The sequence below is a fragment of the Jaculus jaculus genome, chromosome 9, assembly GCF_020740685.1.
Source record: "Jaculus jaculus isolate mJacJac1 chromosome 9, mJacJac1.mat.Y.cur, whole genome shotgun sequence".
Classification (NCBI taxonomy): domain Eukaryota; kingdom Metazoa; phylum Chordata; class Mammalia; order Rodentia; family Dipodidae; genus Jaculus; species Jaculus jaculus.
The window spans coordinates 19,169,752-19,196,465 of NC_059110.1; the positions used below are offsets into that span (position 1 = coordinate 19,169,752).

The 26,714-nt window shown below is 37.1% G+C and overlaps 1 protein-coding gene across 1 annotated transcript in view; it reads right to left on the reverse strand.

Annotated features, from left to right (window-relative positions):
* The window catches only part of Adgb (androglobin), a 138,704-nt gene that overhangs the window by 76,879 nt on the left and 35,111 nt on the right, over positions 1–26,714 (reverse strand). The window contains exons 6-10 of the mRNA XM_045159721.1: positions 22,565–22,704; positions 19,624–19,710; positions 17,432–17,667; positions 13,090–13,227; positions 7,666–7,760 (exon numbers count right to left, since the gene is read on the reverse strand). Coding sequence (XP_045015656.1) covers positions 7,666–7,760; positions 13,090–13,227; positions 17,432–17,667; positions 19,624–19,710; positions 22,565–22,704 — 696 coding nt within the window. The remainder of the gene's footprint in view (positions 1–7,665; positions 7,761–13,089; positions 13,228–17,431; positions 17,668–19,623; positions 19,711–22,564; positions 22,705–26,714) is intronic.

Here is a 26,714-nt window from a genome sequence, read left to right on the forward strand (position 1 = left end):
CAGATGGAAAAAAAAAATTATCAAGATGAGAGCAGAAATTAATGAATTGGAAACTAATAAAACTATTTTAAAAATTGATGGAATGAAGAGCTGGTTCATTGAAAAAATAAACAAGATTTGCAAACCTCTGGACAAACTGATCAAAAAAGAGACAGAGAGAGAGAGAGAAAGAGCGAGCGAGCATGCAAGTGAGCAGTCTCAAATTAACAAAATCACAAATGAAAAAGGAGAGATAACAACAGACATCAATTAAATTGGAAGAATCATCAAGGCATACTTCCAAAGTCTCTACTCCACAAAATTAAATAATCTGGAAGAAATGGATGGGTTCCTAGGCATATACCACTTACCAAAAACTAAATTCAGAGCAGATTAATATCCTAAACAAACCTATCACATCCATGGAGATTGAAAAGGTAATCAAAACCCTCCCCTAAAAGTCCAGGACTGGATGGCTTCTCAGCTGAATCCTACCAAACCTTCATTGAAGAACTGAAACCAGTTTTTCTCAAACTATTCTGCATAATTGGAGACCAGGGAATACTCCCTGATTCCTTTTATGAAGCTATCATAACCCTAATGCCAAAACCGGACAGAGATGTAACAAGGAAAGAAAATTACAGGCATATATTGCTAATGAACTTAGGTGCAAAGATCCTGAACAAAATCCTTGCAAAACAAATTCAACAACACATCAAAAGCATTATCCACCTTGATCAAGTAGGCTTCATCCCAGGGACACAGGGATGGTTTAACATATGGAAACTGTCAACATAATATACTACATAAATGGACTGAACCGTAAGAACCACATGATCATCTCAATTGATGCACAGAAGGCCTTTGACAAAATATCATACCACTTCATGATCAAAACACGGGATAGAATAGGCATGGTGGGTTTATATCTCAACAAAATTAAGGCTATATATAAACCTCAAGAAGCCCAAATAATAATGGGGAAAAACTCAAGGAATTCCCACTGAGATCAAGAACAAGACAGGGGTGCCCACTCTCACCACTGCTCTTCAACATAGTACTAGAAGTAATAGCCCAAGCAATAATATAGGAGAAAGAAATAAAAAAACATTCAAATTGGAAAGGAAGAAGTCAAGTTAGCTCTATTTGAAAATGACATGATCCTCTATATAAGTGACCTGAAAGTCTCCATCTCAAAACTTCTAAAGGTGATAACTTCCTTCAGCAAAGTGGCAGGATACAAAATCAATGCGCAAAAATCAGTAGCCTTTTCTGTTTTCAAAGGACAAATATACAGAGAAATCAATGAGGCTGTCCCATTTTCAATAGCAACAACAAAAAATTAAATTCCTTGGAATCACACTAACAAAGGATGTGAAATGAAAACATAAAAACACTCAAGAAAGAAATAGAGGAGGACTTGAGAAGATGGAAAGACCCCCATGCTCCTGGATAGGTCAAATTAATATTGTAGAAATGGCAATTCTACTAAAAACAATATACAGATTTAATGCAAAAACAATAAAAACAAAAGCATCATTCTTCACAGAGATTTAAAAAATGATCACAAAATTCATATGGAATGGCAGAAGGCCTCAGATATCCAGACAACGTCAGCAAAAGAAACACCTCTGGTGGTATCACCTTACCTGATCTAAAGCTGCATGACCAAAACAGCACGGTACTGGAATGAAAACAGAAACATAGACCAGTGGAACAGAATTGAAGACCCAAACCTTAGGGCAAGCAGCAACAGCTTCTTGATCTTTGACAAAGGTATCAATAAGGCAGACTGGAGAAAAGACAGCATCTTCAATAAATGGTGTTGGACAAATTGGATGACCATATGTAGAAAAATGAAATTAACAGCACTCATTTTGCCATATGAAAAATCACGTCCAAATGGATTAAAGACCTCAATATAAGACCTGAAACTCTTAAAGAACTGGAAAAAAATAGGAGGCACTCTCCATGATATAGGACTAGGAAAAGACTTCCTGAACAAAACCCTGGTAGCCCAGGAAATTAAACAAGCACTCAAACAATGGGATATCATGAAGCTAGAAAGTTTTTGCACAAACAAACCATAAGTAGAGCCAATAGATTACCCCCTGAAAGGGAGAAAATCTTTACCAGCTATGCCACTGATAGAAACCTGGTATGTAGAATCTACAAAGTACTAAAAAAATCTAAGCAATAAAATATCAAACAACCCACTCCAAAAGTGGGGCAGAGAACTAAATAGGAAGTACTCAGATGAAGAATACAAATGGCTAACACACACTTAAGAAAATGTTCAACATCCCTAACCATTAGGGAAATGCAAATTAAAACAACTTTGAGATTCCACCTTACCTCAGTAAGGATAGCAAACCTTAAAAAAATCAAATGGAGACAAATGATGGCGAGGCTGTGAAGAAGTAGGAACACACTCATTCACTGTTGGTGGGTATGTAAGCTGGTACAACCTCTGTGGAAATCAATATGGAAACTCCTACAAGGATGAATATAGAGTTACCAACAGACTCCATTATTCCCTTACTGGGCATTTACCCTAAAAGCTCCATATCTCAGTTCAGAGATATTTGCTCAACCATATTTATAGATGCTCCAATCATAATAGGTGAAACCTAGAATCAACCCAGGTGTTTATCATTGGATTGGCTAACAGATCCACTCAGTGGAAAGGAAACCATATCTGGAACTGAAAAACAAGTCAGAACCACATGCAGATAATGATTCTGCTTTCCATTGTCAAGCTCTCATTTACCTTAGACTATGAAAGGATCTAAACCCATTTATTTCTCTCTAAATTAATAATGGTTACCCCATTTAACTGGTGCTGATTTCATTCTCCATTGGAGAATCTGCTTCTCTTTTTCAGATACTAGCTGGACCTGAGAAGATAAATGACCCAGTGCATTCCACCCTGGCCCCAGATGAAACCACAGAGGAATTGCTGAAATGAGAAAGAGTGCTGCTTTCTTAGGGAATCTTTTATCAGCACAAGGGTGATGGAGATAGATACTGAGGATATTCAACACCTAGGTCCAGAGGCTCCCAAGTGCCCATCCCTGAAATAGACTTTAAATGCTCCCAGCGTGGCTCAGGGAATTTTGAGGAAGAGGGGGCAGAAAGATTGTTAGAGCCAGAAATTGGGAGATTTTTCACAGAAACATTGCCTCTCCCTCTCCTGTAGTGCATGACCCATAATCCCCATGGGGTTGAACCACATCCCCATCGAAGAAGGCCTCTTCAGAAAAGGGGCACGGAGGAGGGAAAGCCTGGTACCAACATGTGTTGTTTACATATAAAAAAGAACATGCAGATTTCTATCCCTTTAACATAGTCGCATTTCTTTCCATCTCTACATTTTCCCAGGATTCTGTTTCTTCATTTGAAGAGCGAGCTATTAGACTTAGAAGGCACATCCCTACTCTAAAGCTTAAGGTCCTGTTTAAAATGCAAAAACCTTAGCACATGAGCTTTTGCCCAAAGTTAACATTCCATTGCATTTAGATGTTGAAGCTGGAATGCTCATAGTATATACAGGATTTATGACAAGATCTAACCTTCAGTTTCATTAAGAATTTTGAATCCTGAAAGAAACTTTCAGGTAGAAGAGAGGTAGGGTTTAGATGAGAGCATTTAAAAATTTTGCTTTTGTAAGACTCATGACATCCTATACTGAGCTCACATGTTCTTTTAAAAGATGTATTTAGATAAATCTTAAGTTTAAATGTTTAGTTTCTTTGAAAATTTTCTCTCTGCTTTTGTAGATAATTTTTTCACAAAAATATGTTCTAGGTAATATTTGAATATGATTTCTCCATCTACCAGAAGCTTTCTAAGAACAATGTTTAATAAACAGTGATAACAAATAGAAAGTTTTAGTACTAGCACCAATTATCTAAGTTATTTTTTAAAATTTTTTTCTTTATTTTATTTATTTGAGAGCTACAGACAGAGAGAGGCAGAGAGAGAAAGAGAGAGAGAGAGAGAGAGAGAGAGAGAGAGAGAGAGAGAGAGAGAGAATGGGTGTGCCAGGGCTTCCAGCCACTGGAAACAAACTCCAGACACTTGTGTGCTCTTGTGCATCTGGCTAAAGTGGGTCCTGGGGCATCGATCCTCAAACTGGGGTCCTTAGGCTTCACAGGCAAGTGCTTAACCACTAAGACATCTCTCCAGCCATATCTAAATTATTTTTAATTTACTTGCAATTGTTACCTAGTATTAAGTGTATTGAGGTCAGTCAGGTGACAAGAAGTGGACTTATCCACAGATTGGGACTCCACCCTTTAAAAGTGGGTTCTTCCATAGGAAGTTCCCAATGCTCAACCATGTAGGCATTCACTCATAGAAAGGCAAGGACAGATGCTGTCCTGAGAGATCATATACCTGTCGTGGCACATGTTTCTTCTTGTCATATGTTCAGCTCTAAAGCCACTGTACTTTAGAGCAATTAACACTATTACTTAAACAGAAATTCAGTTGCTGATTACTGTCTGAAATACGCTATAAGAAAATTTAAAATGTATGTGAAAGTTGAAATGATCTATACTGTAGCCAAATTCTGACTTTCACAGCTTGTTTAACATTTAAAGTAAAACAAAACCAAATATCAACTATACTCAAGTCAGTTTTGTAGTAACTACTCTTCTGTCTCCTGGTTTTGCATCATGGAAGAGCCATGCAATTCAACAGTTGGGACTGAAAGTTCTTCAGCCATTTAAATCATGAGCATAGCCCACCCCTCAGCCTTCTCCACATTACTGAGCCTAGTGGACTGCCTGGTGCTCAGGACTCTGATTTCCAGATATTGCAGTCTGGGATTCTCTGAGGAGCAGAATAGAGAGAAGACTTACAAGATAGGATGCCTTCAAATTCATGCACTAGTGAGCCAGGAACAACCTTTAAAAAGTGTTAGAAGTTCCAGTTTTTAGCTATTATGAATTGAGCATCTATAAATATGCTTGAGCAAATATCTCTGAACTGAGATGTGGAGCTTTTAGGGTACATTCCCGGTAAGGAAATAACAGGTCTGTTGGTAACTATATATTCATTCTTTTCAGGACTCTCCATATTGATTTGCACAGTGGTTATACCAGCTTACATTCCTGCCAACAGTGAATGAGTGTTCCTATTTCTTCACAGCCTCACCAACCTTTTTTTTAATTTGATTTTATAAAATTTTTTGTTTCATTTTTATTTATTTGTTTGAGTGTGACAGAGAGAGAGAGAGAGAGAGAGAGAGAGAGAGAGAGAGAGGGAGAGGGAGAATGGGCACACCAGGGCTTCCAGCCACTGCTAATGAACTCCAGACGTGTGCGCCCCCTTGTGCATCTGGCTAACGTGGGTCCTGGGGAATCAAGCCTCAAACCGGGGTCCTTAGGCTTCATAGGCAAGCACTTAACCACTAAGCCATCTCTCCAGCCCTTTATTTGATTTTTAATATTTGCTATCCTTACTGGGGTAAGGTGAAATCTCTGGAATCAACCTAAGTGCCCATCACTGGATGAATGGATAACCAAGATGTGGTATATCTACACCAGGGAATTTTACTCAGCAGTAAGAAAAAGATGACACAATTGAAATTTGTAGGAGAATGATTGAACTTGGAACAGATGATTCTAAGTGAATTCACACAATCACAGAAAGACAACCATCACATGATCTCACTCATCTACAGTTCCTAACTTGGATTAGTCCAAGTTGCTCATATAACTGAACAGCATCTTGAGGCTTGGACAATAGGGAAGGTAAGGCTTGGGGGAAGGGAAAGAGGTGGGGGGGGGGGAGACACAAAAATGAACCAAGTTGAACTGGTACCATAGAATCCTATACCCTGGAACTCAGACTAAAAGGTGAAACCCTCAAGAGGACCTTAGAGGGAGCACCTGAATAGAAGGAGAGAGTGAGAGAAAACCCAACCTCAAATTTCTCCTGATTCTCTTTCTTCTCTACTTTTTCTTTTCCCTTGGTACTGGCATGTGATTCCCCATACCAGGATGTGGTCTATAGCCACAGTGAGCTGTTGATCAAAGAGATCTACTAGATCTCCCAAAACAAACAAGACAGACTTCTGTCACAGCACTTGATTACTCACCAGAGGTTAATGGTAAGTCCTACAGCTGAAGACACCAACTACTGTTGGTGTGGACTGTGGAGAGACCTGGTTGGAATCCAGAGGACAGCCAGTCCCCAGACAATTAGCCCAGCTAGTGCTGGAAAACACTACTTGAGCAACCAGGGGAAAGGAGCCAACATCTGTCCAATGTTAGATACTTCCAAAAAATCAATTCAACACTTTTAAGGGTAGTCCTTTCATGGAAACTTCAGGGATAACTTGTGGTCATTCAAGAAGAGAGTGTCTTAAAATATTTTAAAAAGGGACATTACTGCATAAATTACATTTAAATAGTATCAGAAATAGAAGCCATACTGAAAAACTGTGTAGTAACTTGGTAGACTTTATCCCTGTGGGAAAAAGAGAAAATTTGTTTTTTTTTTCCCTCTAAGAACAAAAGATTGCTGACAAAATTATAAAACTGGGCTGGAGAGATGGCTTAGTGGTTAAGCACTTGCCTGTGAAGCCTAAGGACCCTGGTTCAAGGCTTGATTCCCCAGGACCCACGTAAGCCAGATGCACAAGAAGGCACACACATCTGGAGTTTATTTGCAGTCACTGGAGGCCCTGGTATGCCCGTTCTCTCTCTCTCTCGCTCTCTCTCTCCTGCTCTTAAATAAATAAAAATTTGAAAAAAAAATTATAAAACTCCATAACTGCTTTGCAATTACTAAACATTGTATTGACTAACATGGATCACCATGGGCAAAATGTTAATATCATGTTGTTACATGAATATATAACTTCAAATGAAACATAAAATAAGATTACACTTTTTAAAAATACACAAAATAAGACAGGATGTTTGCATAGAAGTAAAAACAAAGAATTCACCCAAAATGTCAACATAGCCTATGACTAATTGTTTATACAATGTATTTTATGGTTCCTTTAATTTCATAACTATATTTGCTAAGTTTCTCTATACTTGTTAAATATATTTATTTTTATTTATAAAATTTATTTATAATATATTTGCAAGGAGACGGGGCGGGGGGAGGATGAATGAATGATGGTCTCTTGCCACTGGAAACAGACTCCCGATGTACGCACCACTTTGTGCATCTGGCTTTATGTGGGTACTGGAGAATCAAACCTGGGCCATCAGTCTTTGCAAGTAAGTGCCTTTATGTGCTAAGCCATCTCTCCAGCACAGTTAAATTAATTTCTGAAAAGTGGCATATGTTTTGCATTATTTTATGATATAAGAAAGGTCACAGCAAAGGCTCTTCAGCATGGGTACAAACTTATCTATATCATCTTGCATTAAGAGCATAGCATACTCTAATTTTAGGAAAGGCATTAATTGTTATTGAGGAATGATAGACGTCAGTTTCAGTGAAATGTCTAAATTTTGTTTTCTTTATATGTACCAAAACTTGACAAATAAAATACGAATTCATATATATATATACATATGTAATTCAATTATAACTATCTAAGACAATGGTGGATGGCCCAGGTCCCTTAGGTCAAGTAACACCCTCCACTTCCCAAGAGACACACATTCTCCCCACCATTCATGAATGTTACTGTATTTCTTGGCCTTGCATGCTTACCATCTTTTCTAATGTAAAGATCTTATTCTCAAACAAATAGAGAGGCGAGAAGGTAGCATATACGACCATATGAGGAGACAGTGTAGCTGAAGAACCTGGAAAACAAACAAGAATGAGACAAGGTACAAAACAAGAATGAGACAAGGTACCTACCACATAACACATGGCCTTTTTTTTTGTGGAAGGGATGGGAAGGAAAAGAAAGAATGTGAGACATGGAGGGAAGAAGTGAGGGAGAGGTGATAGAGTGTGAAGGAGAGAAGGGAGAGAGGGAGTCAATACAGGTGGATATGTTGTCTTTGCTTTTCCTCTTTTCATTTAAGCTTTATCTCCAAGAGCAGTCATGAGATGATGAAGGATGCAACATATGAATGCACAGGAGACGTGAGCCTTTCCGTAACATCCTGCCTTCAGCTCCTTCCTGAATCAGGTCATTCTCACAAAACAGATTTCATTTACTCTACCATAATAACACCAAGAGTTTATCCCAATTCAGCATCAATTCCAAGTCCTACCTATAGGAATGAACTGTGGAAATACTTCACATGGGTCTTAAAGATAACTTTCCTAAAAATAATTCTGTGGCATCCCTCTTTCTGTTAAATTCCTAGCCAACCTAAACTTATGCCCTGAAGTTAACATGACCCATGTAATTAGCCTTCTTAGAGTGATGGGCTCAAGCTTCCTATGCTTTAGCCTGCCTGTGTATGCCCTGAACAGCAGAGGTGGTCAGTATTGACAAGGAATGATGGACATGCTGATGTGACTGAAAGCCAGTGACCTGGTCGTACTGCTGTTCCAGAACCATGTGTGCAGGAGTGAGATAGGATGGCCACTGTTAAAAATGATGGATGTTAAAAGTAACAAAATGCCCTCAAGAATGTTGAAAGGAACAGGTTGACTTAGAGTCATAACATCTGAGTGGCAAAGGTTGTGTATGTTCTAGGTCCACGGAATTCACCAGTCCTGCCCCTAAACCCCTTTCTTTGAGCAAACATTTAGGAAATTTTGTTTTGGAAACAAATTCTTTGTTCCTTGCTCACATATTGCTGATTTCTCACTCAACTTGGTCACATGTTGCTGTTTTTGCTGCTCAATAAAAACACCAGATGAGTGCTTACCTCAGCAGAAGCTTCAGCAGCAATAGTAGCAGAAGTAATATTTTCACTATTGGTTTTCAGTGACCACGAGCGTCAGTGTCTTTATTCCAGGGAACAGCCACAACAGGGTAATCACTTCGCTCTCACATGGGTAAGACTTGTGACTCACCCTGAACATAAATTCCTCTCCTACAATTCCTGCACAGCTGTGAGCCTGTGACTAATATTAGACAAGTAATGTGCTTTCAAAATACACTGGTAAGACAGGCACAGCATAGACACTCCCCAAAAGAAGAAAGCAGGAAGGAGTCCCCGAGTAAGTGTAAAAGCTGAAGGAAGACTTCTCTTTTTACATTACAATCTTTAAGCTCCCTAATAGGAGGGGCAGCATGGCCTGAAGCAGAGGCTGGATATCACCTCTGGCACAGAAGGTGGACAAGAGCAGCAGGAGAGTGAACCAACTAGCTCTGGCAAGCTCAGGGCTAATAAACCTCAAGGTCCACCCCCAGCAACACACCTCCTCCATCAAGGCTCCACTTCCTGCGCAACCCATGGCTCATCCTCATGGCTCCATCAGGTCTCCATGCAGGGACTCCAACATCCCTTCCTCAACATTGCCCAGTAACCATTTCCAAAATACCCTGTTGCAAATTTAATGACCCCCCCCATCCCATTCCTGCATTTATTACCCTCCTATAGTACTAGGTAGCCTACTAAATTTGTTAACCAGGAGGGAGAAAGCCAGCTTTAAGGAGCAGGAAATCACCTTGTAGTCTCCCTACTTTCAAAACTGTCCGTATTCTTTCTGTGGTCTCAATGAAATACAGCTTGAACAATCTCAAGGGTGGTACTCTTTCAAACAATTGCAGCTGAATTGGCTATAGTGTTCATCCCAATCTTTAATTACATTCTGTGACATATCCTTCTGCTCACACCAATCCATTTCTTCAAAATTCAAACTGATCAAGTTCTCAGTAAATGGAAAAAAGTACAGCCAGATTCTCAAAGAGTCTCTAGCATAGTCCATATAAACCAAGCCTACATATGCTCTATTTCTTTATTTACTTTCTGACCATAATGGTCCATCACATTCTGCTTACAGCCATGCAAAGTTTCTCTTAAGTTGCAGGTTCCAAAGTCCTTCCACATTCCTCCTGTAAATCAGTTCCAAAGACCAAAAGCATATAGTCAGAATTCTGGCAGTAATGCACCCACCCCTCTGCGACCAATTTTCTTTTGTAGTTACCTTCATGTTCCTCAAACAAAGCACTTGACCAAAGGGAGTTGATGGTAGGAAAATATTTATTTTGGCTTACAGCTTCAAGGGGAAGGTTCATGATGGCAGGGAAAAGAATGGCATCAGCAAAGGCTGGACATCACTTCTGACACAGTAACAAGAGAGTGAGCGATACTATCATTGGCAAGCTAGAGACTAATAAAGTTCAATGTCTACCCCCAGTGACACACCTCCTCCAGCAAGACTCTATTTCCCACAATTCTATCAGCTGGGAACCAAGCATTCAGAACACATGAGTTTATGAAGGATATCTGATTCAAGTCACCACACTCAGCCAACAGGAAACCTAGGAGAAGCAATGGTGTAGCTTCTGTCTGAAGACCAACACACTCCCATCCCAGGAAGAGACTGTGTTTCAATCTCAGTCTGCAGGAACTTCAGTGAGGAGGATGTCAGCCTTTTTCTTCTCAGGCATTTCACTGATTGGATGAAGTTCACCCACATAAGGAAGGGAAAGCTGCTCTACTTCATCTACAGAGCTGAATATTCATCCCACTCAAAACATTCTCACTTAGCCAGATTTCTGGGTACTCTATGGCTCAGTAAATTTGACAAATAAAATAGACCATTACATTAGCTTGCTTCTTAAATTTTGACTTCAAAATCGTTTGTTTTGTACTTTAGTCCATAGTAGATTCTATATTTGTACAATGCACACTGGAAATTCTGATGCTTTCCTAAATTAACTTTGTGGGGATTTTTTTTTCTTGTTTTATTTGTTTGAAATAGGTCTCACTGTAAGGCCATGGCTGGTTTAAATTTACTATGTAGCCCAGGCTGATCTTGAACTTCCAAATGTTCCTCTTGCCTCAGCTTCTCAAGAACCAGGATTATAGGAATCTACCACCATGCCTGCATTTCCCTAAAACTTCTTAAGCCTAAATATTGATACTTGAGACATTAAATAATTTGCCATCAGTCTTCAATGTTATTCAAGCTCCTAGTCTATTCATGAAATATATTAAATATAAAACTTGACTAGGATATAAGTCCTTTGAGGGCTTATTTATTTCATAATATTACATAATAAAATTTATGAGAAGTTGGCAATTACAGGTGAATTCATAGGAAAAAATACTTTAGAAACATGGGATAAAGAATGTGAGAATTTGATACAGAGTTTTTTTTTTTTGGGGGGGGGGGTAGGATCTCATTCTAGCTCAGGCTGACCTGGAATTCATGATGTAATCTCAGGGTAGCCTCTAACTGACAGTGATTCTCCTACCTCTGCTTCCCAAATGCTGGGATTAAAAGCATTGGCTACCACAACCAGCTAATATCGAGCTCTTATATATGATGTTGATGATATAAAAGGTAGTGCTAAGCCAGCTGTGAGAGTGAGAACCTACCTTGGAAAAAAAAAAAGAAAAAGAAAGGAAGAAAAATTTAAAAAAAAGAAAAGGTGCTTTTAATTTCATGACAATCATGCTTTCTACATAGAATACAAGGTTTAATGCTAACATGGCAAAAATGTCAGTGTTTATTCAAGGAAAAACTTTTAAATCTTCAAAAAGTGGAAAATCACTGGTATAAAATAACCAGAATAGAAGCAGGTTATAAACACTGACATCACAACAGTGGTGTTACTGGTTTCTGAACAGCCTGTCAAATATGGGCAACATGTGATGCAAAATAGATAATTTAAAGCAAACTTTATATATCTTAGAAATGAGTCCTTGAGGTACAGAAACTCCCTGAAATATCACATGAAACATTAAACATATACATGCATACTAAAAGAAAAACTTAGGGGTAGAGAGATGTCTGAGTGTTTAAGGTACTTGTCTGTGAAGGCTAAGGACCCATGTTGTATTCTCTGTACACACTAGTCAGATGCACAAGGTGGCACATATATCTGGAGTTCATTTCAAATGGCCAGAGGCCCTGACATGCCCATTCTCTCTCTCTCTTTCTCTCTCCCCCCCCCTCTGCCTCTCTCTGTGTCTTAAATACATAAATAAATAATTAAAAAATAGCTTGTTTTATATTACTTTAGCAGAATACTGAGATAGGGTAATTAAAAAAGGATAAAAATTATCTCCACAGTTTTGAAAGCTGAGGAGTGGAAGATAGAGAGACTGGTATCTGATTAATGTCTTTCTGTATAACCCCATGGCTGAGGGCACAAGAACAAAGAGAAGGTGAGAGAGAGTGAAGAAGACAGAACTCTTCCTTTTGTATAGAACTAACTCCTGACATAATGACATGAATCAACTCACCCCATTCACCTGGGTTAGTTTGCTTCCAGCCTACACCCCCATTCTGTTGCAGTGGGGATCAAGTTTCCAATATATCAACTTTGGGGGACACATTCAAACCATAGCATAGCAATAAGTATTTGGGGAAAGAATGAAGGTTCATTATTTTCATAAAATTCTAAAAGTGTCTATTATGCAAAAATGGTAAGAGTTTTTGTAGAGTTTTCAATACTTTCTATTTGGTCTATTATCCTTCTGTAAACATGCTATTCTGATTCTATAAAAATAGAACATTATATTACCTTCTTGTATTAATAGATATGAATGAAAGTGCTTTTACAATAGTTTAAAGGCAAATATTTGAACCTAAGGGCTTTATAATATTATTGAATAATAATTCTTGACACATACCATGTAATTTCCTTCTCATAAAAATCTCATCCAAATGTTGACATAGCCCTTCACTAAACTAACATATATACATATCATCAAGTCTAATAATTGGTGAAAAAAGTTAAGTGAAGAAGGAAGACCCACTTTAGGATGAAGAAATGATATTTAAAAGCCTAATGTCTAAAACTTACATGTTTTTGCACTACTTTTGAGTCCTTATGTCTTAAAACTGGTATACTAATTATATATATTTTACAGCCTAAGGGGGTTTGCCATAGTACTATTGCTTAAACCCACTGTTTAAATTATGGTCATCAGATTTGTGGGAAAACCTGAAGATATTTCAAAGGAGAAAATATATTGCTATGTCCCAACATTTTCCAGTACTTTTGGCTATAATAAAAACAGTGATCATTGTAAGAGACTGAGAGCTTACAATCTGAGAGAGACATAGAATACTGCACATCTGATGAGGGTCTTGAACCATGAAGTGAAATTTTGAGTTTTTCCTTCTCCTTTTCTTTTTCTCCATCTTTATTCCTCTTCTTCCCAGGTTCTTTTGCATCTGCTTTCTCTAACATATTTAAAAAAATGTTAAATCTTTTTTTACTAGCAAACTTCAAACTATGTTACTTATTCAGCCATTGTGCTGTAAGATGGCCAATATAACAGTATTATTTAAATGTAAAACTGTAACTACAATTTTCCCCCAAACATAATCTTCTCTAATTAAAAACATAGCATCAAAGGCAGAGAAAAACCTGAAAATTAGGGCTGGAGGGATGACTTAGCAGTTAAGGCACTTGTCAGCAAAATGAAGAGACCCAGGTTTGATTCCTCAGTACCCACATAAAGTCAGATGTACAGGTGGTGCATACATCTGGGGTCTGTTTGCAGTGGCTGGATGCCCTGGTGCACCAATTCTCCCTCTCTTTCTATCTGCCCCCTCTATTTCTCTCTCTCTCAAATAAGTAAATTAATGAAACATTTAAAAATTATTTTAAAAAAATGAAAATCATATATTGTGTCAGCGCTCCTAATTTGTTATATAATAGACAATGATATTATATAATATATAACACATAATTATACTTATATATTTATATTTGGTATATAAATTATACTAAATCATACATAAGTAAATATGTCAGGCTAGTTTTCTCATTTTTATTTTTTTAAATTTATTTATTTATTTATTTGAGAAAGACAAAGAAAGACAGAGAGCATGTGGGTGTGCCAGGGTTTCTTGCTACTGCAAACGAACTCCAGATGAATAGTTTGTGTAATAAAACCCAGAACTCCAGAACTATATTCCCCTTTAATTATAAAACAAATTTCCAATATATTTTTATCTCCCAATGAACAAGTTCAAATGCTGAATGAAAGTGTAGTTTAGCTTCTCAGTATCGTCTGCTAACTCTGTATTGATCAAATTGATCAAAGTCTTCATTGTTTTCTTTACAATTTCAACAATGAAAATGACACTAATTATTTACAATGTTCCTTAGCATCAAAAGTACACCACCTTAGCTTTTAGAGTAAATTTAACATGTGCAATAGATATGAAAGTAAAAATAAATATAACTTTAAATATAGGCTGAGACATTTAGTTTAAAATTTAATAAATTAAATTTAGATATAAAAGTTAAAAATTTTAAGCATTAAAATAGGTTGACAGAATTTTATCTTGTTGATTTTGCATAAATATCAGCTTAATTCAATTTAACTAATTTTGGGTGGCAATATTTAATTTCACTAGTAATTTTTAAATTAAGCTTTGTCTTTTATCCTATTTAGAATCTGATTTATACATAATATACCCAATAAAATTTATAAGTAGAAAGGGTAGGGTATTTAATTTGTAAATGTAGTTGGTATATAATAGTATTTGCCACTAGCCTAAGTAAGTATTATCAATAGCCTAAATTGGTGCTGATTACCTATCATTTAAAACCTTCTGTTTATCAAAACTCCACTCCAAACATGCTTGATAACTAAGTCCTACAGGATATTATCTTTTAGTTTTACAAACCTCACCACACCAATTTTAAGTTTCCAGGTATCTACCTCTTCCACCTCAACCTCACTCTCAGCTCAGAGTTAGGATGCCTATAAACAGATAATACAGATGTTTTTGTCAGAAATCTTCACCTTTTCTCTACCAAACCTTCCCCCCAGTGGCATCTGCTTCCATTCTCGGCATAGCCCTGCAGCATGCACTCATCCATTAGGATGGAGAGTCACGGCTTCCTTGTGCTAGATTAATATTCTAGCCTAGCTGAAGATCCTACTTCCCTGGGAAACTTATATTTCTGCAACTAATCAATCCTTAAAGCTTCTGAGCTCTCCCTCACTCGACTAACAATTATACATGGTGTCTAGCTCCCACATTAATTGCTGCCAACTGCCATTTAAGGCTCTGCTTTTCCTCAAGGCCAAGCTTCCCACAGGTATTCTCCGATTCGCTTAGCTCTCTTCCTTGAGCTATACATGCACATCACTTCCCATAGTATATTTTGGTAGTGTCTAAAATGACCTTTCAAATATCTTTATTTTATACACTACCAATATCTTGTCAAACCGCTCCTTATCAGGGTTATATCTAACATGGGAGACAAGTAGACTATGAACTCTAAGACAACCTGGGTTCCACAGTAAGTTCAAGGCCAACTTGGCCCACACAGTAAGATCTTGCCTTAAGAATTCAATGGCTGGGTTTGTAGCTCAGTGGTACACTCTGATGTACCCCATAATCTAATAGAAATATTTAGGCTCTCATCATAGTTCATCTTCCAACAATATTTGACACAATCTTTCTGATTCTTGACATGTTTTCCTCTCTTAGACTCCAATGCCAGAATGTTCTGTCTCTTCTTTCCCTGCTTCTCTGGCCACTCCAGTGTTCTTCATTAGTTCATCATCTGCACCAAACTCGCAGGTATTGAAAGGAATCTTTGGGCTCAGTCTTTACCATCCTGTTGTTCCCATTCCAGGCTGTCTCCTTGAGAATTTCACCATGGTTTATTCAGCATGCACACAACACATCAATGCCTCCTATATTGGTCCAGCTTGTAGAACCTGGATACTAAAAATCCACTTGATATTCTTACAGGCACTTCACATTTGATACAGTCAAAATTAGTCTGGAGAGCTGAAGAGATGGCTTAGTGGTTAAGCGCTTGCCTGTGACACTTAAGGGACCCTGGTTCGAGGCTTGATTCCCCAGGACCCACATCAGCCAGATGCACAAGGGGACACTCATGGCTGGAGGCCTGGGTGTGACCATTCTCTCTTTCTCTGTCTGTCACTCTCAAATGAATAAATAAAAATAAACCTTATTTTTTTTAAAAATCAGGCTGGAGAGATGGCTTATCTGTTAAGATGTTTGCCTGCAAAGCCAAAGGATCCTGGTTCAATTCTCCAGGACCCAGGTAAGCCAGATGCACAAGGGGGCGCATGTATCTGGACTTTGTTTTCAGTGGCTGGAGACCCTGGTGTGCCCATTCTCTCTCTCTGCCTCTTTCCCTCAAATAAATCAATTTTTTAAAAATAAGGTCAAAAACATTCTGTGATCCTTTTTGACAGAAATCATCATTTATCTAGCTTTGCAACCCAGAATCTTATAATTACCTCCCCCAAGGTAAGCCACCTTGTAACTGCTACTTTTTTTTTCCTCAAGTCAGTAATCTTATGTGCAGCTTTACTGTGGTAGACTACTTCCCCTCCACAACACCATCTTTCTAATGAGTTGGTTTGACAAAATGAATTCAATCACATTTCTTTGCTTATTTTCATCAAGATCAATCTGTCTATGTAGAAAGATATTGCTCTCATATTTGCTCTTGATACAATCTTAAAGAAAATCTGTGAGCTATGTGGTGAGAAATAGTGCTAGACATGCTCCTTCTTTCCTGTCCCTTTTTCATTGTTGGACACAAACCTAAGACCTTGCCTGTGGTAGGCAAGTGTGTACCACCAAACTACAAACCCAGCCCTTGGATTCTTAAGTTAAGGTCTTACTATGTGGTTCAAGTTGGCCTTGAACTTGCTATGTAACCCAGGTTGGCTTGGAATTCATGATCCACATGTCTCCCAGGTTAAACATAACCTTGATAAGGAGTGGTTTGACAAATATTGGTAGTGTATAAAATACAGATATTTGAAACATCATTTTATACACTACCAAAATATTCCAGAATATCTGAGTATTTTCTAATACATTTAATTTTTCTTCACATGCATTTTGTTCAAGTACACACCTATCTATGTAAAGTACCTCAGTATACACAGAATTTTCAATATATTTTCATTGTGACAAGAGTAATGGTGTCTACTTTGTAAAATAATTTGAAATTATTTTCCTTTTAGATTTGATTATCTACCTTAGGATAAGTTTTTAGGAAATCATAATCTAATTGATGTTCATTTCAGCTACTACATAATCAACAGATTAGGTTTTATACCTTGCTGTTTGGTCCATCTCACTCAGCATATGAATATGGAAGAAAATCTTACTGAAAATTTAGAATTTTATGAATTTTCCTGTAATAAGAGTGCATAAATTTAAGGAAGCAAGGTATGAAGTAATAATTAACATACAGTCAACACAATTATGAGTTCTAAGGTATTCAGAAAGAATGACCTTAATCATATGGCTGTTTTCATAAGGCTTAAGAAATGGTAGCAACAATTTTAAAAAGTACTTGCTTTGACAACAGTCATGAAGCATGAATATGTGATGCCCATGTTATACAACTGTTTGATGTCAAGTGTCTTACCCTTTAGACCTTTGTCACCTTTTTCTGGACCTTTCAGGGTAGTTAAGGATGTTTCAGGTTTGAATTCCTTTGAGTCTTTTGCTTCCTTTCCATCTCTCACTTCTTTGGTATCCTTCACCTCTTTCACGGGTTCTTTGAGCACTGTGATTTTGCTTTCAGAGTTGGGCTCATCTGACAGCTTAAATTCAGGCAGTATATCTTTTAAGAGCTCCCAGACTTTCTCCATGTATCCGGGGCTTAAAGAAAGCACACCATAATTAATTTTCAAGTAATGGTTTTCCACCTCACATCTAGAAATGCTTGATAAAAAAAAATTGACTTTATTTCACAAGACTAATTTCAATTATTGAATCAATTATCCAGGTATTATGCTTTTAGTGAGTGTCTACTATGTGCCAGTTTTGTTAATAATACAGAAAATTAATCCATGGACTACTCAGGCTGGCAATGGAGACTGGAGTGTTTAAACCATGATAGGAAAACAGTATGTACCTGAGCAAACATCAAGTGGGGGATAGGTTCCCCTGTAAAATTTCTTGCCTTACTTGGCTTCCCTGTGGAGTAAATACTGTTACTCTTCAAGTATCACCTACTTTATGCTGCTGGGAAAATGGACTAAAGGCAGAAGTGACTAGTCCTTCTTCAACATCCCCTTGTCTTGGCTAATACCAGGGAAGTGTGGCTTCCCAGTACTAAAGCACAGAGGCTCCAAGTCACTAAGTACACTGTGAATTTCATTATCTTATAAAATTCAGGATCTGAATGATAATATGACCAGATCTACTGCTATAATTCTTTGCTCTGCCCCTTCACCTAATTGGTCCCTGTCAATGGTAACATAATCAAATTAGGTACCTGTCCCTTTTGGTATTAAAACAAACTTTTAAACTTAAAACCTATTTTGGAAATTTTAAGGAACCTTACTTTAAATGGTGTCTCTTTTCTTTATCTACCACAATTACTGTATTTTGACATAGACCAGCTGCCTTTGAACATCTAGAATCATATGAAAGTTTCTTTATTGGTAATGATGAATTATTAGTTAATAATGTCATGTCATAATTACAAAAGGTATCTTTTCAGAATTATGTTACTAATCATATAAGATATATTAAGGTACTTGATACAGAATAGACATTTTATCAGGATTATTCTATAATATGTATGGGTAATAAAAATATGTTTTATGCTTCCATAGGAATAAGTATAATAGTTATATAGATGGAAACCTATAACTATTATAGCATGATAATCACTATTGTTTTACTGGCTTGCTATTTGAAATTCAGATATTTAAGGTTTTAATTCATTATATTAAATGAATTTTGAATGTAGGTATTTATACATATTCATATATCATCTACAAGAATATATTAGATATTATATGTATATATATATATATATGTATATTTATATGTATATGTATATGTATATGTGGGGAGATCCTAAAACATGCCACCCCAAAGTATGAACTATTCAAGTGAAGGTAGTTAAGGTATAACAGATATAGAGAAGCTGTCTTCCCTTTGCTTTCTTAAAAGTGAGATTTACAAAAACAAAAGATATCCTTCTCCTCCCACTTTCTTCTTCTACTGGCAAGTACAAAGGTTGGCCACTGAAGACAGTTGCAGACCACATGGGTCAGAAGATGCTATGAGAGGAATCAACAGAGTGTGCTGTACTAATGAACCCATGTCCAGACATTTTTGCCATCCACAGTTTCCACATGTGGCAATTTGAGGTCTTTTCTTTTGTCTTTTCACGTCTCTAAAAATGTGTTGTTGTTTCTTAAGATGTAACAGAAGCTGAAATTCAAAGCTGTCTCTTGTAGAACTTAGACCTATCTCATGTCTGCTCTTTTTGGTCTAATCTGCTTCAGTCTGCTTTTATTTGTTGTTATAGGAATTAATGTCAAGTAAGAACCTTGTGGCTTGTCTATAAAACAGAGTAGGCATGTATCATGCGTCTAAGTCATGCAGGCATATGAACACAGCAGCTATTGCAACTACATTCCCAAGGAAGCAGAATTCACCCTAAAGATCCGAAGGAATTATTATGGTACTAAAATAATGCTATTCTCCCAATCATTTTGTACCATACGTTTCTTGAAGTTTTCTCACAGAATAAAAATATTTTAAAGTAATCTTTGAAGGAAAGAAAAAAAATATGAACAACTTAATCTTCAAACCTACTGAAGAGGAATGACTTCAGGTAACCACCCTGTGAGTGCATGGAAAACTGTGAATTCTCCCAACTCTCTCCTCTGTGCTACGTGGATGCTGAAAAGAAAATGCACAATGCTATAGTTACCAACATTTGAAAACATAGAATATGTAAGGACTGGGAAACAATCCTAAACAGCAACATAGTAACTAACATTGGGGAAAATGCTAGATGGAAAATTCTATCTCCACAGACATGCTGTGCTTTGTTAGAAATACTTAAATTGATCCAATAAAAATTTTCTAATGTATTTTAACAGCATGAATATATACTGTGTAGTTTTGTTTGTAAGACAGGATCTCATGTTATAAAGATGAGAGATGGGTTCCCTCATATTATATATTGTACAATGTATAACAAATAGTATATAGCTCATGTTATATGTTCACCATACCATATGTTTTTTGAAAGTAGAGCATTGTCTTTCATCATTTCAATTTCATTTATTATTCTGAGATACTGTGAACCTAGGATTCAATCACTTCCATGGGCTCAAGATGGGAATCAGAAATCCTTAGGGACATGTTTAGACAACTGCTGAATATTCAGAAACATGTGCTCTATCCTATCAGAGTGGGCCTGCCAGCGTGACGATGTCAGAGGTCGTGATCAACCAAATGTTACTGTTGTCACTTGGTTGTTTCATATCTCAATCTCTCTCTCTCTCTCTCTCTCTCTCTCATTGGAGTCAGGATTTCACTGCAGTCTAAGATGACCTGGAACTCACTCTGTAGCCCAAGCACCCTAGAACTCACATTGATTCATCTACCTCCACCTTCTGAGGTGGTTAGTATATATTTATGTTCACATTCCTTATGCACCGAAGTAGCAAACCTTCTTCCATCCTAATCGTCTACGGGGTGGTGCAGACAGTACTGACCACACAGGCATCCTTTTCTTCAGAAACAAGCCATACCATCCGAGTCACGTAGTCCACTGGTTATGAATTTGCACTGTTTTCTTTATGGATTGTTAACTCTTATCGGCCTTCATGTCTCCAAGATAACACATATCTGTTGTTGTACTTCACAGTGCAGCCTGAAGGCCTCTTCAAAGAGTTTCATTCAGGGCTTCCTTTATAAGTCTCACATGAATGAGGCCCTTTTCTTTACATATTTCACAGTGAAATTTTAATAGCCGTAGTATATTAGATTTGTTAAATGTAGAAAGCTAAACTTCATGTACCAAACCAAACCTGGGATGAATTTATAGAGAAATAAAAATGGTGCAATGCGGGACATGTTTTCATGAGAAATTTTAGGAAATATATTTTACTTAGTCTTTTATTCATTTATAAATAATAACTCTATTCCTCATATTCCTAATACATTCCACAGAACTACAGCTTTTAGAAAGATGAAATACTGCTCTTGCTATCCAGGCCATGTGCCTCATGCTTCATTACTCTTGCAGCTCTAATTCTTAGGAACACTAAGATCATTATAACCATTATTTTTTTTTCAGATAAACAAACATAGCTGCCACAAGTGGGAAGACTTAATGGTATTCAGCTATTTTTAAAAGAAGAAAAAAAACAGAGCTAAAGTTTTACAAAAATCATTGAAATGAGGGGATGGAAGTGAGGTGAAAAGAAAAATAACTCTTCATACAATTTGAGGGTGAGCAAGAGAAAAGAGAGATGATGAGGATGGCAGTGGGGATGGGTGCTATTGTCGGTAGCCTTGGGGGCACAAAGGAAGCTGAGCCAAAAGAAAATCTACATGGAACAGCCTGGCATCTGAGGAGTGTTTCTAAGCATACTGCAGAAGGGAGGAGAGCCCAGGGCTGACAGGGCCTGTCCAAGTGTGGGGGTGTTCTCTGTTACACGTGGAGCTGCTGTGGCCCACTGCAAAAGGTCTGTGCAGGGCATGTGTGGGTCATAGTGATGCACAATTTCCATTCAACCACTTCAAATATCTGAGCCTCGCTCCCCTTGTGAGTTGCATTGCTAGGACCACGATGGAGGAGCAGCTTGCTGTCTCTGGGACTCATATCATGTATGTTAGATGCTCAAGTTGTGCGGGCATTCATGTTAACACAGCAGATTTTGCAAGTACATCCAAGAGAATATGAACAGTTTTAATCATAAATATATCAATGGACCAATATTACCAAAAGTATGAAGGGCATGTTGCCATTCTGAAAGGTTCTGGTCTTCTTAACTTTTACAAATTAGCACTACATATGCAGATTCTGAAGTTTTATTTGGATTCCACAGTATGTTACTCAGTATTTAGATGACTCAACACTCTCCTCTATAAAACAGTTTCTTTCCTGCATTACCCTGGCATATTTTCCATTTTCACTCTTTTCACTTTTCAGTAACTTTGCATTTCCATTGGTTAAGCCAATACCACAAACCAGTCATGTAGGTATGTTAGCTTTTATACTAGAAAGTTATTTGGGAGGAAAAAATTTCTTTAACTAATTTTTCGCATGTGTATGCATGTATGATAGGTGTGAATGTTCCTGTGAGTGTGAGCATATGTGTGCAGGGACATAAGCATGTACATGTGTTTGTGTGTATGTATGTGTGAGTGTGTGTGTGTGTGTGTGTGTGTGTGTGTGTGTAGAGGCCACAGTTTGATATCAGGTGTGTTGCTCATGGTCTTCCACCAGACCTAGAGCTCAACTAGGCTACCTACTGAGTGAGCCCCTGGGGTTGCCTGTTGCTGGCTCCCCAGTGCAGGGATTACAGGTTTGCACCACCAAGCCCAGTATTTGGGTGGGTTCTGGGGATGGAACTCTGCTCCTCATGCTTTCATCAAACTGCTTTACATACTAATAAGCCATCTCCCCAACCCTTAAATTACTTTTGAAAATAAATCCATTTAATATGGATGTATGATTGTTCTTGCTTGCGGTCTGTTTTGTTTTCTGATAGATGAGTGATAAGTTCTCAGTACATACTCAACATTTGCCAACTTAATGATGGCTTTAGACAGCAGCATGGGCCAGAGTTCAAATTCACAGGTTGTAGATGGGAGCAGTAGCTTGTTATCCTCATCAAAGGGCAGAAAGTCATCAATAGTTATCTTTCTCCAGCAGCCCTGAAATGAAGAAGAAAAGATTATCATGCCATCAATGGTGATTTCTTTCTCTAACTTTACTGTTTATTGTGATTTACTGTATAATAAACATATTAGCATCTTACGGTTGAAAATTGAGATGTAGGCTTTCAATATTGTGCTTTATTGAGGTCTTATGAGCACATAATAAAGTAAATTAGCAGAACTGAAACATTATGCAACCTTGAATTATTTTGGGCATCATATATCTTATACAGTCATAATATAGATTCTTCAAGTATAATTTTAATAATTACTACTTATCCTGATACATTCTCACTGATCCTGCACTTACAATTCCCACATTACAACTACATCCCAGTTAAGGAGCTAAGTTTTGCAATGTAAAGTAAAGTATTATTTTATTTAATAAAATAATTATTTTCTGTAAGCATTTTATTTCATAATTAAAAGCATTAATCAAATTATAACAGTGATGATTATGATCTATAATTATGATTTCATGTTAGTTTTATATGCTAATTTTCATTACAAATTAGCTCTTTTGCCAACAAATATTTTTGCAGTGGCAACAAGCACTGTGAGCATAAAACTATGCATAATTCATGGTCAGATCTTCACTATTGATTACTCAGAGCTAGTGGAGACAGGCGTATTAGTAAATAATATGAAATGCAATGTGTTCATGGTATTCTAACACCAGAAAGAAAAATACATCTTAATAAATTTACTGGTGGGGGAGCGGGGGGGGGAGTACTAAGGAAGTGACATGTGAACTATTTTTGTTGTATGACACTTGTAAGCCTGAACTCCATATTGCCTTATTTAGAAGCTTTATGACCCTTTCCTTCCTTCCTTCTTGAAATAGATGAAAAATCAAAATCTCAACAAAGGCATCAAAGTTATAAAAGAAAGCATGTAATTAAAATGACATGGAAGCGAGATCAATAGAAGCTATACATGGTATGGAAAACTAGTGAATTGAGGATTAGATGGGTTGAAATTAAGAGGGAAAATAGATCAAGATTGATATGAAGCCCAGAGACTCATGGGATGACATGAAAACATGCACCATCTTGTCTTTGGGGTGACAAAACAAGAAGAATAAGAAGGTGAATCTAAATAGGCATTTGAAGAAATTATGGATTAAAATGTCCTAAATTGATCCTAAAACACAAACCTCCCCATTAACGAAGGTCAGAATAACCCAAACAAGATAAACTCTAAATCATACACAGTCTGACATATTAAACACAAACTTCTGAAAACTCAAGACCAAAGGTAAAATCTGTGAAGATAACAGCAAGAAAAGAGACATTATCTATGGGAGAAGAGCAGATTATTCTTTAGAAACTAAGAAAGGCAGCTCCAAGTGGCATGCTATTTTTCAAATGCCTGAGGAAAAGTACTGTCAACCCAAAATTCTGTCACTAGGGCAAATACCCTTTAGGGTCAATAGTGAAAGGAAAACATTCTCATAAATAAAGCATAAAGTAATGTGTTATCTTCAGAAATAAAAATAGGATGAAAGAAAAGAATACATGAGACTTACAGAAAGCCAAGGAGAAAAGTAAACATGACAATATAACTGAGTATTGTTCCCACATGAGCTTAAAATTATATTTGAATTTAAAAGGAATATTTATAATGAGATCTTCAAGACACATAGGAAATATTTAAGAACAATATTTCAGAAAGAGAGGTATGGAATATGTCCAAAAGGTTGGCAAAGTAACTATTTTTCATTTTAGACATTGATATTAAGGAACTGTGAAAAGCTGTGCATGTTAATTCTCAGGGTAACCACTAAAGAAAAAGTGTGTAGAACATCCTCAACAAAATCAATGACCAGTAAACTGAGTTCAGAAAGCACCTGAGTCATGCTTGAAGACAGGAAAATACATAAAGAATACAAATTTGAAAATAAGGATGGCAACAGAACAAAAAATAATAACATGGCAAACATAACTTACAATTATACCAAATATAAATGGCCTTTGAAAATAAAATATGAGTAATTTGAGTAAACTCATCAAAATGAACAAGTTTTATATTTTAACAGAATTATTCAACATGTAGAAATTCTATTAAAAAAGTCCATACCATCATACTATTGTACAAGATATGTACACAAAAGGATACTCATTTGCAGCCCTGTTTGTGGAAGTGAAAACTTGCTATAACATTAGCATTTATCAATGTAGATCCAACAAAATGCATATATTTATTTATATACCCATATAATGGAGCACAAAATACATAAAATGTATCAACATAAAAGGGCTCAATGTTAGGGAAGGAATAGTTTACAAAACAATTAAGTTGTTACAATACTGTGATGTTATATAGTAGGCACACACACCTATCCGTGTTTAGGAAAACATACACAAATCATTGTGAATATCTGAATAGGGTAAAATTATAAGCAACTCCTATATTCTTCCTTGTTTGTTTTAATAGAATTTACATTTCCCAAATAAAAGCATGTATAGATGATAAAATTAACAAGTTGCATTTTATTTCTTAGATATAGTAATTGGATAATAGAAAAATAATTTGTCATAGATTTATACCTTGAAAACTCGAATTTAATGAATAAAACAAGAATGATTGCAAGCAGAACTTAGTAGCACATGCCTGTAATACTCCTGTAGCACTGGAGAGGGGGAGGCAAGGAAATCAGAAGTTCAAGGTTATCCTTATCTACATACTGAGTTATTGGCCTGCCTGGGCTACTTGAGACCCTGTATCAACAAAATGGAAGGAAGGAAGGGAGGGATGGGACCAAAGAAAGAAATGGGGTCTGTGGACACAGCCCAGTGGATAAAATGCTTGCCCCATGTGTGGAGACAGGAGTTTGGATCCCCAGAATCGGCACAAAGGCTGGGTGTTGTGCATGTCCATCTGTATTCCTCATACTTGGAAGAAAAAGAGAGGCAATCACTGAGGCAGGCTGGATAGTCAGACCTGAAAAACTGGTGGGCATTGGATTCAAGAGAGAGAACCTACCTCTGTCAGTAAGGTAGAGAGTAATTATAAAAGATACTCAACATCAATCTCCGGCTTCCACACCCATACCCACATGTACAGGCACACCTATGTGCACAAACACATCAATGCACACCAAACACGCATGCAAAAACCCATGCAAACAACCAAATTGAAGATGGAAGGCTCTGTCCTCAAAGCTGGCATCTGGGAAGTCTGGGGTAGAGTCTGGGGAGCAGGAATTTAGGAAGTCCCCACTTTGCTATATCCCACAGTTTAAGAGATTGTGAATTATACAAGACTGCAAGGGAAATGAGAAATAGAAGCTAAAACGTTTTCACATAAAGATGCTGAAAGCAGTGGAGGAGATTATGGGCCGCACTGTGTGTCCTGCTCATGAGATGGAGAGCAGAGACAGAAGAAGGCTGCTCGGTACTTCCAGTGTGGTGTACTGGCCAATGCTTCTTTCGGAGAGGCCCCTGTCATGCTACAGCCAACAGGTAAAAGAAGAGGGAAAGCCGATGATCTCTCTTTTATGAACCTGTTCCTAGTGTCTACTCCACATATTTCCTACCTGGATGATATATTAAAAAAAAAAAAAAAACACCTGTACAATCAGCCTAGAATCCAAACTGGAAATGCTTTTATGGAAAATTATATTCTTGTATGAAAACCAGAATCTATCATCTGTTTATTATCTATTATCTATCTGTCTGTCAATCTGTCTATTATCTATCTATCTCTATTATTTTTGTAGTACACTGAACTATATACCTAGCTATTTTGTTGTTTTTGTTGTTTAAGTTTTGTTGGCTTTTTTTTTATAATTTGAAATTCTCACCAAGTTGTCGAAGCTAACCTTGAACCTACAGGCCTTGAACTTGTGATCCTCCTGCTTCAGCCTTTTGAGTTACTGGGATTATAGGCTTATATCACCAGACCAAGAAAAAAAAAATCAGAATTTTAAATGTGTAAAAAGACTGTGAGAATTGAGTTTGCCTCAAAGAAGTGAAAATGGGAAATGCCTTAAGGTACCACAGAAA